The sequence below is a fragment of the Festucalex cinctus genome, chromosome 14 (genome assembly GCF_051991245.1).
Source record: "Festucalex cinctus isolate MCC-2025b chromosome 14, RoL_Fcin_1.0, whole genome shotgun sequence".
Classification (NCBI taxonomy): Eukaryota; Metazoa; Chordata; class Actinopteri; order Syngnathiformes; family Syngnathidae; genus Festucalex; species Festucalex cinctus.
In genome coordinates this window covers 22,838,733-22,851,509 of record NC_135424.1, presented here as the reverse complement: position 1 = coordinate 22,851,509, position 12,777 = coordinate 22,838,733, and the positions used below count along the sequence as shown (strand labels likewise).

Below are 12,777 nucleotides of genomic sequence, written 5' to 3'. Positions count from 1 at the left end.
AAAACCTCGAGCCTGTTTAGTCTTCAGAATCTGCAATCGAAGCTGCCAAAAATATAGGCAGAGACAACAGATGAGGTGAGTCTGCCTTCCCTCAAGCCTTGGTCGCCTGTTTGCAGCGAATTCACATCTCAGACAGACCACCACTGGTTACAGCTGTTGACTGAGGGCTTTCGGAGCCGCCAAGCTGCACTAGTGCAAATGCTACAACTCCCAGAGGAATGTCATACCATCAGACACTGGCATGCACCGCTCAGACAACAAAGAGAAAAACTATTGATGTATGAATACTAGGAAGCTTTAGGTTAATTAGTATGGCATCTGCGCATTTAATTTTAAAGATCAAAATTCTCAAAACCATTTTTACTTGGGTTATAAAAAATAAAATAAAAAAAAATTGAAGAAATAAATGGAAATATATTTAAGAGGTAACACATGATAGAGAGAGGTACAAAGTTGTAGCAAACTATAATTTCGTAATTTTGCTTTTGTGGAATCTCAAAAGTTGGGCAGAAAAAAGAAACAAGTTCAGCTATGAGAGTGAGTGAGTGAGTGAGTGAGTGAGTGAGTACTCACCTCTACAGTCATAGGGATATTCTGCTTTCGGACATTGTGGTTATGCTGGTCAGTGTTCAACATTATAACAGCGTAGGCCAAGGCAAATCCTGCATCATTAGTCAGGAAGGGAGAGCCATTTACTTTCTGCAAAAACACAAAAGGAAGTGCAGATTATATGTCATGGTTTACAGCCAAATGCTAAATGTAAAGAGACTTGTGATAAATGTCATGCGAAACTTTCAACTGAAAGTCGTCTGATATAATGATATCCAATAGCGTGGAAAACCCATTCACGCTGAGTCATTACCTATAATTACTCATTGACGCTATTTTTATATTAAGTGTTCAATCCAAGAAAAGGTCACTACTAGGAATAGTTTCCAGGTCACATGGTCTCTCTTGCTATTTAGGGAAGACAAATGTTCTAGCAATAGAGTAGGCCTTTTCCCCTTGTGTGTCCCAGTGTGTTTGACAGGGACAAACCGTCTTTAAAACTGATGTCAACCAACAGTATATTATGCAAGGTTTAATTAACCATGTGAGGGGTGGTAGATGGAGGTCGGCGGCAGCAGCATTGAGTCTGATTGTGCTACGGCACTTGCCCCTCTATTCCTGAGGTGGCCAATCGGAGCTGTGGCTGTAACTTATTTGTCGGCACTGGCGGTAAGGGATTCTGTCAAGTTGAAACTGGTTTGAGGTTTGAAAACGGCCAGGATGCTAAATGCTAGGGGTGTTCCATATCATACCTTCGACGATATTACTGGTGTATTTTTTTGGGTGATAAAAATATGAAATATTGCGAAATTGACATGACGTAATGCGGAACATTACACGTCTTCGTGTCAATTTGGATGTACATGCACCGTTCGTTGCTGCATAAAAACAATGTCGGAGGGTGTGAGGCTGCATGAGATGCAGCCAGTTCTGTCGCATCTTTGGCAAAGTGGGAGTGAGCTACCTTCGTCGTGTGGAGCCTGTTTGATTAAAAAAAACAAAAAAAAACAACAACAAAAAAAAAAACAATCGTTTGCAAATTGTCCAGGAAAACTGTTGCCGTAAAGTTAAGAGGATGCGGTCGAGTATTGTTTGGCCAAGATAAACAATCCGCGGTGTTTATTTTACCGTGACCGTAACTCGCCATCTAGTTGACGTGAGTTTGTGATGCCAAGATGCCAACATACCCGCTAGTAATATCAACAAGCAATCACGGCATTTTCTCGCTCCTCTGAATGACCATCAGAGACATTCATGGCAAACTAACGCTTGCAGGAGGGTTGCCGGTTACCACTGCCTAAACAATCACAGGGGGGAAACATTTTTCAACAATACACTTGCCTGCGACGTACCAAAGCATGATGCCACCACCAACTGGCTGCTACCGTATCATTGTCGATTTTTCCACCCCACAACACGACGATCAACCACACAGGAGAAAATTATGGACTTTCTTGAGTCATGCAATTTGCCACTGACTTCTGAAGGTATGTGCTTTCATTGTATTTGCTAAGTAAATGTGCTTTAAGCAGTTATGCTACAATTAGACTTGCAGGCAGGGTAAACATTACCTGGCCTGTTTTTATTTCCATTTTATTCCATTCCAGTTGGTATATTTGCACCTTTGTTTACATTTCAATTGTGTAAAAAAAGGTGGCTTAAATATTGTGCTGCAATAACAATGTTGGAAACATCTGCTGTAACTAATGCAAAATGATGAACGGCCTTTACATATAATTCTAAATATTTCTGTGTACATAAAATTCTTTCCAAAGGTGACAGACAATGTCTTACATGCCAGTTGTCCGTAAATGTTTCCAGAAGTCTTTGTATGACAGGAGCCTCTCCAGGTAATCTAAAGGCCTCCAGGTAAAGTCTCAAGGCCTCATCAATACGAAGTCCCTGGAAGGTGAATGTGCTGCAACACAGTTCATATTTAATATAAAAAAAGGGGTATATTAAAGATTATCACAAAAAATGTTTAAGTTAATCACCACCAAACAAAATTTAGGATGGCAAATAAATAATTAACAAAATTACCAACTGTTTAATGTTTTTTGAACATCTTACTTGACAAAACTGTCCAGGAGCTCCATATTATTGCGATCACTGACAAATTCCCCTATCATCTTTTTGTCCAATCGGGGATTTTCTCGAAGCCACTGGGCCACTTGGTTGTTATCCATTGGATTACTGAGAAGTCCTTTCTCCTGAAGAAACTGAATTCCCTTCTTTGGTTTCAGATTAAATTGCTCTGTTCCTGTTATCAGAAGCTATGAACAAGGCAAAAATAAATGTCTTAATTACATACATACCAAACAACAGTGAGCAAGAGTTAATGTGTGTGTATATTATACTTTTTTCTTTGCTCTTATTTCAAGCAACTCTTGCGACTCAGGTAGATTTGAAGAGAAACGCTGAGGTGTTTTCAAGATTTTCTTGTCAGCTGGGGGAAACAATGAGAAATAAAATGCACTTTTAATTCACATATATTGCTTTTTTATTTCATTAATACAATGCAAGTCTCGAGCCATACTAGGGTCATTCTCTCTTTGTTCCTCTCTACACAGTTTCATCTTTTGTGCCATCAAATTTCCACTGGTTGGTGGGCATCCTGGACCACGATCCACTAGTGGCAAAATCAAACCATTGGTGCTGCCTTCTTGAATAAGATCTGAGAAAAAAAAGTTTAAAAATCTTAATCAATCAATGTGTACACATTAAAAAAAGGTAAAGTGGAAGTAAAGTAAAAACATTTTTGGTAGAATAATAATGTTATATGCAGCTAGACTTCCCTTTTAGGTAAGAACTTTACCAAATATGATATCATGAGACAAACAAAAAAAACAAATATATTTTAATAATATATATTATTGTAATACAATATGGAAAATAATATAAATATCGTTATAGTTTACCAGATGTAGCGTCTATTCCATTTTTCATTAACGTTTCTTCCTCCAGTGGCAGTTTTTCTGACTGGTCTTGGTGAACAATGGTGTTGTCTAGCCCTTTAGCTTGGCAATGGGCCTCAGTGCTGTCAATTACAGTTAGTAGAGCTTCGAGTGACAGAAGGTGAGTGGTGTAGAGCTGCCCTGATACAGGGAATGCATTCTGTAGGATTAAAATAAATATTAATATGCATATAATTCAAACCAATCCATCATTAAATGTGTCCCCTACAAAGGGAGGGTGGGTACCTTTGACAATAGCTTGGTGAGGTCTTCAAATAGGTTTGAGCAGTAGAAGTCGCAATCATAGTTGATGTACAGCTCAGTAACAAAGCTTGGGATCCTCCACAGCTGAACCAGTGCCTCCAGAGCCATTTCCTTCATTTCGTATGGCATCTTGATATTCTCTGATGTGATTATGTCCATCAGTTTCTTCAGATACATCTGTCAGGTTTACCATAATTCGTCACAATTAAGTCTCACATTGTTCTGTTTCCATTCGGAATATATCACATTACAAATAAAGAATACTGAAAAATGAAACATTACCTCCAGTTGAAATTTAAGATGAACTCTCATGCTTTCAAATAGCAAGAAGCACACTCGTAATGATAAAGCATAGAGGTTCATACGTTCCATGCTCAGCAGCTACAACAAAGCAGAAAAAAAAAAAAGATTTTATTCACCCTTCTCCGCACCTCTTTCCAAACCATAACATTTGACTTTCATTATAATGCAGTACTTTTCTTAAATTTTACATTTTGAATTTCATCTATTAATTTTGTGCACAGTAGATGTCTTTGCAGTCCTTATCAATAGATGTATAGTGTATTTGCAAAGGTGGGCAAATATTGCCACAGAAAGATCATCAAAAGCTTATTGCTCTTTTTTTTTAATGTTCATTTTTTTTTTCTCTTAAAAAGTTTGTTTTTAATTGAGTTGTACAAGTGCCATTAAGTGTGAAATAAGTTTTGAAATTATTTTCCTTGGAATCAATTAGGTTACGTTATCACTGCAGGCAAATGCATCCCAGACTGGATTTTTATTTTTATTTTTTGCCCAAATGTGCCCTGTATCTGTCTCTTTTATGTCAGTCTGAACGGGTCAAATCTGATTTTTAAATATCCGACCTGGGTCACTTTCATATGCGGTCCTAGATCGGATATGTACCCAAATTTTTGCAATGCGACCGCCGTATGAATGGCCAGGTTACTCTAGGAAAAGAGATTTTTCATCTCACTGAGTTTCGTACCTGATTCAATAAAGGAATGAATGAATATATCCAATGTCTACGTCATCAAAAGTCGTCCAACGTGCTCCACGCGGGCATGAGCATTACATAGATATACGTGAATTGGCAAAGTTGTTTTGAGTAACAGTTGTGACTTTATATTTGACTTTAATTTAATCCCAATTGAAACTTAAAGGATAACAAGACATTTGTGGTGATATTAGTTGTATATTATATTAATATTTATTTATTTATATTATTTATTTAGATTATATTTATACTTAGCCATGCAGACTCATTTATTAGTTGCGGCAATGACATGTCATCGTTGGGGGTGGGGGTCTACATCAGATGAGGAGCTCAAACAGGCTTGCCTCATTTTCACTAAATAGTATTTTTACCTCCTCCCGCATCACTCCGCTGTAGATATGAGATGGTAAAAGTATGAGCCCCGATGACGGACTTATAAAAGTCTGTGACCCTGACACGTGAGACCATACATACATTTTCACTTCCGCAAAAACAGCATTGTGACTGACATATCTTCTTCTGCACATGAGGGTCACTTTGCGGACGCATAACGTTCACATAGCAGACAGATTGAGGTCACAATTAATCGATAATAAACACTTACTCAAAATAATTTCACCCAAAAAAATCGGAATTAAGCATTAAGACCTGGAGTGTGAACGTAGCCTTATTTTATATCATAATAACCTGGCATTTGAACAATGGTGAGTTGATTTTTTATATTAACATGACTGAAAAATGAATTATGCTAATTTACCTGGAAAAGATGCCTACAAAGCTCATCTTTGATCAGACCTAGCAGAGATTGGTAGTTGACAAAGTGCGCAGACTCCAGGGCTACATTCAGCAGTTGCAGGCCCATGTGCATCATCGCATCAGTGTTGTGGCGGTCATGAGGGTTGGTCAATGAGATTAGAAACCGGAAGAGCTCCCTTAGACATGGCAGACCATAGGGTATGAGGGATGCACCTATGGGAGAAAAAAAAAAAAAGAGAATAAAGTGATGTACATACAGACATATATACAGTGGTTCCTCACTACTTCAAGTTTCACTTATTACGGATTCACAGATTTTTTGTAATATTTAAGTAAATGAAAACAGCTCTTACTTTCATTCAACACAATCGATTACATTTTAAACAAAATATAGAATATTTAGTAAATTAAGAAATGTGTAGCATGATAAGTTGAAAAAAAAATCTTGACATTTTTCTTCTATAAATTTTTCTTAGCAAGTTACAATCACTGGTAAGCTATTTTTTAGAACAGATCCCGGTTACTAGTACACAATGCATTCCTCATTCCTCATTCCTCCGCCCGACACCGCCCTCCTCCTTGCTAGTGCACTGCAGGAGAAGTACAAAACATTTTGAAGCCATTTAACTTCAACGAGGTTTGTTTACGCAACTCCAAAGAGAAAAGCGGGAAAATAAAACTTTACGCAACTCCAAAGAGAAAAGCGGGAAAATAAAACTTTTTAAAATGACACCAATACTTTGTCTGTCTCTTTCTAGAGAGAGAGAGAAAGAGAGAGAGAGAAAGAGAAAGAGAGAAAGAGAGAGAGAGAGAGAGAGAGAGAGAGAGAGAGAGAGAGAGAGAGAGAGAGAGAGAGAGAGCGAGATGTGTAGACTGTAAAAATAAAATATAATGTAAACATATAAAATATACAATTAAATGAGGTTTGTTTACGCAACTCCAAAGAGAAAAGCGGGAAAATAAAACTTTACGCAACTCCAAAGAGAAAAGCGGGAAAATAAAACTTTTTAAAATGACACCAATACTTTGTCTGTCTCTTTCTAGAGAGAGAGAGAGAGAGAGAGAGAGAGAGAGAGAGAGAGAGAGAGAGAGAGAGAGAGAGAGAGATGTGTAGACTGTAAAAATAAAATATAATGTAAACATATAAAATATACAATTAAATGTTTGTTTTTTGTGTTTCTGTAAAGCGCTTTGTGACAGCTCAGGCTGTTTGAAAGCGCTATATAAATAAACTTGAGTTGAGTTGAGAAAAATCTGTAATGGGTTGCAATATCAAAAGTCAACCAACAGAGTGCAGCATTAACAGACTTAATAGAGGATGACATTCTAAAAGAAGAAGCGACAAAAACACTTCGGAACTACAGTGTGACAGGCTAGCATATGTTAATTTTTTGTGTTTTGCTAACTAAAAAGGCAGTAGAGAAGGAAAAGGTTGACGCGCACATTTCTGCTATGTTTGATCGAGTAAATCTCATTGCTAATCAACGTGATCAACCTGCAATGCGTCATGATCACTAATCACGTTCACATAATCTCCAAGTAAATATGTTGCACACTTTGTGAATATTCTTACCATCTCTTTGCGTGGACTGTGTAAATCGTACACCTCGGGGATTGACGTAATCCATGTCATGGACAGAGGTGCTACTTGACTGTTCTGAGTCTTTTTCCTCAAGAACCTCCGGGATCGACTCTACTGATGCTGATTGAGTTGGTTTACCCTCAGACTTGATTAAAGTGGAAAAGGACATAATTTACATCTTTAGCATAGTAGTCATGTATTAGCCATAAACAGAATATGACTGCAGGCTCACCTGTGCATCTGTGTCTAGGAGTGAGTTATCATTGCCAGGTGTACTTGCAACCAAGCTACACTGATCCAAGTCAGAGAGGTCTTCTCGAGAAGTGGCTTTGGAGCTGGAGTCTAGGCCACTGTCTGTCGTTGTGGGACTGGAGATTGAAGAGCCAGCACTGTCTGAGGCTGGTAGTGAACACCTCTGCTCCATTAAGACAACTCCACCTAAGCAAAGGATAAGGACAGCTCAAGGGAAAGATAAAATGCTCGGGAAGTGTGGCTGAAATGAATTTGGACAGTTGCAGTAACATTAGGTAACAGTCGTTGGGAAGTGAGGCACATTTTATTTTGCTTATGTTTTAAAAAACTTACCAGATAGGCTGGCATTACTGAGATTGTTAGACTGAGTAGGGTCCATCTGTCCAGAGGCACTTCGCACCATGTGGTGAGTTGGCTTTGGTGAACGTTTCTGCTTTTTCCATTTGGATGACTCACTCATCCCGCCTGTGCGCATCTTCAACTGAAAAGAGAAATCACCTTATTGAGACTTCTTCCCAAAAATTTGAATGAAGGATGACTATCAAGTCTTGACTGTATCTATGCACCAAACACCAGTTCAGCTGGAAAAAGCTCCTGCTGCTGAATCTTCTGCTAGGTGACAAATATTCACTTCGACAATGGTCTTGGAGTGTATGATTTGGGAGAAAAGCACGCCTGATTTGAATCTCGACAGTGTTTTGCTATTGGATCTCCTTGATTATCATGGACGCGTCCATGACAAACACGCTGTCCAAACATAAGTGTGTCCATATGTGCAGCACGACACCCTAGTCAACGATCAACTTTGTGCATTTGTCATCGGACTTGAAGCAACATCTTGGGACACTGGGTTTTACAATGGTCCCATTGAGCTAAGAGAGATGAGTGCTGTACCAATACTCTAATTTGGGTATGGACACAAACCAAGCGTTTCATCTGTGGACAAACAAAATTGTGTCCCGGTAATCGTACAGCTCATGCGCTATCAAGTAACGTGTAAATGTGTGCCCAAACGTTTGAGAGCCAATGCTATGTTTTCGGAAAAGAGTTACATGCACTTGTGTGATTATGATCCTGTCCAAATTTCCTTCCATGCTTAATAAAACTTTCGCAGCTGCAACAGATGATGACACAGTGATTTGGTAATATGCATGCCCACAGCATGTATGGTTGCCAATGAAACTGCCTTCCTATGTATTTAGTGATTATGTGACTGCTGACACGTTTCAGGATGAATTCTGAAGTGTTATGGGCAATATTATCTGGTCATAGTCAGCCAAATGTGTCAGAAATTATTGGATGGTGCTTCACAGTGCAGATGGACAATGACCTGAAACATACTGCAAAATCAGTATTTTTTTAAGGCAAAAAAAAAAAAAGGAACATTAAACATTATCCAAGCCACACATCTGACCTGAATATGACTGAGCATGCATTTCAGTTGCTGCAGACAAAACTGAAGAAAAACAATGTCCCAAGAACAAGCATGAAATTAAGACAGTGGCAAGTAGAGACCTTGCAGAACATCACCAGGAATTGCTTCCAGACTTCAAGCTGTAATTGATTGCACATGATTTGCAACCAAGCATTAAAAAGTGAATGTTTGATTTATGATTCTTAATTTGACCCAGTACTTTTGGGTCCCTTAACAAGTGGGAGGCATAAATGCAAAACGTTTGACTACCTACACCATTCTCCTGACTTGGCGGAAAATAACCTCAAATTAAAGGTAAAAGTCTGTAGTTAAAGTGCATCTTCATGGTTTCATTTCAAAACCATCATGGTTGTTTTTAAACTAAAAAATAAAATAATTGTGTTGATGTCACAATATTTATGGATATGTATGCATGTTCAATCATTATTAGTAAGCAAAATAGACGTGTAGTTTTTTCCCACATAATAAGTCATCTTTCTTACCTGCACTCGTTTGTTTTTCCATAAGATATTGTAAGCCTCAGAAGAAAAGGGGAGTAGGCAGGTGTGCGTGATTAGTGATTGGAAATATGTCAGCATTGGTATGAACACAAAACAAATACAGGCACAATTATGTACGTACAGTCCATCCGGAAAGTATTCAGTGCATCTTGTTTTCTTGTTATTTGATAGTTGTTACAGCCTTATTCCAAAATTGAAGAAATTATTTTTTCCTCAAAATTCTACGTAACAAGCACGAACTCAAAGGAATTGTCTGTAGACAAAGACGGTAGGACTGGGCGATATGGCCCAAAATTCATATCACGGTATAAACTGCATCTCTTCACGGTAACGGTATATATCACAGTACAGAATTAAGTGTTGTTGTTTTTTTGTTTTGAATAAATAATTTGCTTACTGGTTTACAGAGTCCTTTATAGGAGTTATATGGATTTAAAAAAAATAAACTAAAGAATAACTTCACTTTGGATAACATTTATTTTGCAAATTTCAAATCAAAACTAGAAGTCAGCAATCTGGTGCAAAATAGTGCAAACAAAACATATTCAGGGCTCACCACTAACTTTTGCATTGGTAGCACTGGTGCTACCAGTTTTTTCAGTTGTTGCAGTCACAGCACAGGTTTTGGTCACATCATTTTTTTTGTCGAGATACAGCTTCACCGTATTTGCTCATGTATAGTTTGTCACAATTTCCATAGCGTAGTTTCAGATGACGTAAAGAATGACAGTAAAGAGTAACAAGATTTGTCTGCGCTAAAACAGGTCTATTTTATATTACTTTAAAAAAAGAAATGGAGGGCGGGGATATTTTGCATTTATGAACATTAGTTTTTTCAATGGAGAGGTGGGATTTCTGAGCAGTCAAATCTGGTCCTTCAGCATTACTTTGGATTAGGTTGTCCAATGCAGTGTTCCCCAACCAGGAGTATGTGAGCACATTGCAGGGGGTATAATATGTAAACTCAGACATACCAACAACTACAATGGAGGATGGAAGCCGAGTAGATGATTCTGTATTGTAAACACAAGTGACTAGGTGGAACATTGATTGTAATAATTAAGTTTAAAAAAACAAACAAACAAACAAAAAACAACAGTGATATCACACCCATCATTCTTAAGTATGCAGCGCGTCGATTAGCTGTCTACAGGGCGGCGCACAGTGATACGAACGAACAGAAAAATAAGGCCCGGCGGTAAAGGCGTCTAACTTTTTTCAGAAAGGAGTTTAGTGTGCAAATGTATCACTCTTTTGAGCACAAATTGTTTTTAGAAGAAAAACGCTTTTATTTCCGTGACCCCAGCCAGCTTGCTGGACTATTTTGTTCTCGTCCAACACCGGACCAGAACTCGTGTCACAGAACGCTGTCAGGGGTAAGTCAGTGATGATCGCACATACTCGAGTTGAGGATGAAATAGAGATTCATGTCAAAAAATCCGAACTATCCCTTTAAGCATATTTTTTCCATGTATTGTATTTGTCTCGAATACAGATACATTTTTTATGATTGTTTTAAATGTATAGGTTAATGTTTCTGAACAAAAAAAGTAAGTGGGTTGGAGGGTGGATTGTGGTATTTACTCACCCCGGGTTTTCACTGGATGCGGTTGCGGTGCGGTTGCGGTGCGGTCCGGCGACGCAAGCAATTAGATTCCATTCATTCGAATGGTGCAGTTTACACCGCTTGCGGGTGCGTTGCGTGTCGACTGCGGAAGGCCTGCGGCGTGCCGCAAGCCTTCCGCAAGGATAGCCTATTTTCTATTTTTGCCGGACGCCGCAGCGGTAGGCCTCCGGCAAATGGCAAGCTAGCACAAAACACATCGAGCGGGACAGGAAGACCGAGGCAGTTTCAAAATAAATTTCCGGTTACCTTTCAGAATAAAATACTCGCCAGCTCCTATTTCGCAAGTTTTTCAGCAAAACGTGACGTGGGCGTCGCCGGGCCATGTGCTCATTCACGGTTTAGACACCAGCGAACATGGACGAGGAGAGGTTTATATTGGAGGTGGAAAACCACAAAATAATATATGACACGGCACATCCTTTTTATAAGGACTGTAATGTATTGTGAGTTTGATGTTCGCGATTGCTTGTTGTGCCCGTCTCGCTTGCCGTACTGAGCGGCAACCGGACGCGGAAGACAGAAATAAAGAGTGGACCCGCACTGACCCGACTCTCGTTATTAATATACTTTACAAGGACAACCAAAAAAAGGATGCTGCATGGAATCTCATATCTTTCTGCTTCTCTGTTGAGCAGACTTTCTGTATGTTTGTCGTTGTGAAATGCCACATGATCGCGCGCGCGCGGTCCCGCGAGACACGTTGGGAAGTGGGCGGCGACGGAGCTGCCGGACCGCAGCTGTGCGGAGCCGGTGTGGATTGACAAAAAAATTGACCCGTCCGGAGCACGCAGTCAAGACGCACCGCACCGCATCCGCATCCAGTGAAAACCCGGGGTCAGGGTGTTACGTCACTTTTGCTTATGGCCCGACAGTTCCTGCCCACTGTCGGTACCAGATATGCTCGGGCTGCAAGATTTAATGTATGTACATATATAAAGTGAAATACTCTATTTCTTCATAAAACGTGTCCATGCTTTCCCTCCAAACCACAATCATATTGAATATGTCAGGGAAGATCTGCATCAACACTCTCCATTCAAACGGATGCATATGGAGAGGCAGCAAACACAAACGAGTGAACCGCAGAAAGATAGCTTAGGGCATCATTCAAAAAGACGTGAGGCTGTAAGTATTGAGAAAACTGTGAGTACTTATGTACATGTGATGTATTTATTTTTTTTTACTGAATTTATTAATAAAACATTTTCCAAGGATTTTTTTTTAAGTCCATTTTGGAATAAGACTGTTTAAACAACTAAATAAATATATAAATAAATAATAATACTATCCGGATACACCTATTGTGACAATGGCCGGGGTACTAAATGCAACACTGTTTTGGGAACAAACACCAACTATAGACTGAAACCATTATGGTGCAAACCAGCAGGGTAGGTTGACTAGACAAACAGGCAGGCCATGCAAACCAATACAACTGTGGAAAAGCTGAAAACATCCATTTTCAAACTACTCTTTCTGCAAGATTCACCAAATCTACTTTTTTTGTTATATACCGCTGACAACAGTTTTCTGCCAAGGCTTATTATTGGTTTATAAAAACAAAAAAAACAAAAAAATTGGAGATGGCAGTGGGTGGGTTCAAAGTCAAACAAAGGCTGCGTTCAGATTGCAGGCATATTTGACTCCAATCATATTTCTCCTCAAATCCGATTTTTTTGGGCTGACTATCCAGACTGTTTTTAGCATGTGTCCAAATCCGATCTGGCCCTCTTCAGACTGAGCCACATTATTGATCCAAGTTTTTTTTTTTTTTTTTTTTCCTTGCCCTTTTGTGGTTCGATCAGGGGATGTCATTGGTATTTTTCAACTGTGGGCATGTGAAGCCCTTTGAGATTTGACTTGA

The 12,777-nt window shown here is 39.1% G+C and overlaps 1 protein-coding gene across 6 annotated transcripts in view; it reads right to left on the bottom strand.

The window, feature by feature from the left end:
* Positions 1 to 12,777, bottom strand: part of gbf1 (golgi brefeldin A resistant guanine nucleotide exchange factor 1) — an 86,298-nt gene that overhangs the window by 27,053 nt on the left and 46,468 nt on the right. For 4 of the 6 annotated variants that reach the window (XM_077494409.1, XM_077494412.1, XM_077494411.1 and 1 more), the window contains exons 9-21: positions 9,269 to 9,304; positions 7,685 to 7,832; positions 7,332 to 7,537; positions 7,091 to 7,244; positions 5,519 to 5,730; positions 4,050 to 4,148; positions 3,750 to 3,944; positions 3,468 to 3,663; positions 3,086 to 3,223; positions 2,907 to 2,995; positions 2,620 to 2,822; positions 2,344 to 2,467; positions 574 to 699 (exon numbers count right to left, since the gene is read on the bottom strand). In XM_077494409.1, coding sequence (XP_077350535.1) covers positions 574 to 699; positions 2,344 to 2,467; positions 2,620 to 2,822; positions 2,907 to 2,995; positions 3,086 to 3,223; positions 3,468 to 3,663; positions 3,750 to 3,944; positions 4,050 to 4,148; positions 5,519 to 5,730; positions 7,091 to 7,244; positions 7,332 to 7,537; positions 7,685 to 7,832; positions 9,269 to 9,304 — 1,926 coding nt within the window. The remainder of the gene's footprint in view (positions 1 to 573; positions 700 to 2,343; positions 2,468 to 2,619; positions 2,823 to 2,906; positions 2,996 to 3,085; positions 3,224 to 3,467; positions 3,664 to 3,749; positions 3,945 to 4,049; positions 4,149 to 5,518; positions 5,731 to 7,090; positions 7,245 to 7,331; positions 7,538 to 7,684; positions 7,833 to 9,268; positions 9,305 to 12,777) is intronic. The other 2 variants (XM_077494413.1, XM_077494414.1) reach the window with 1 other exon arrangement.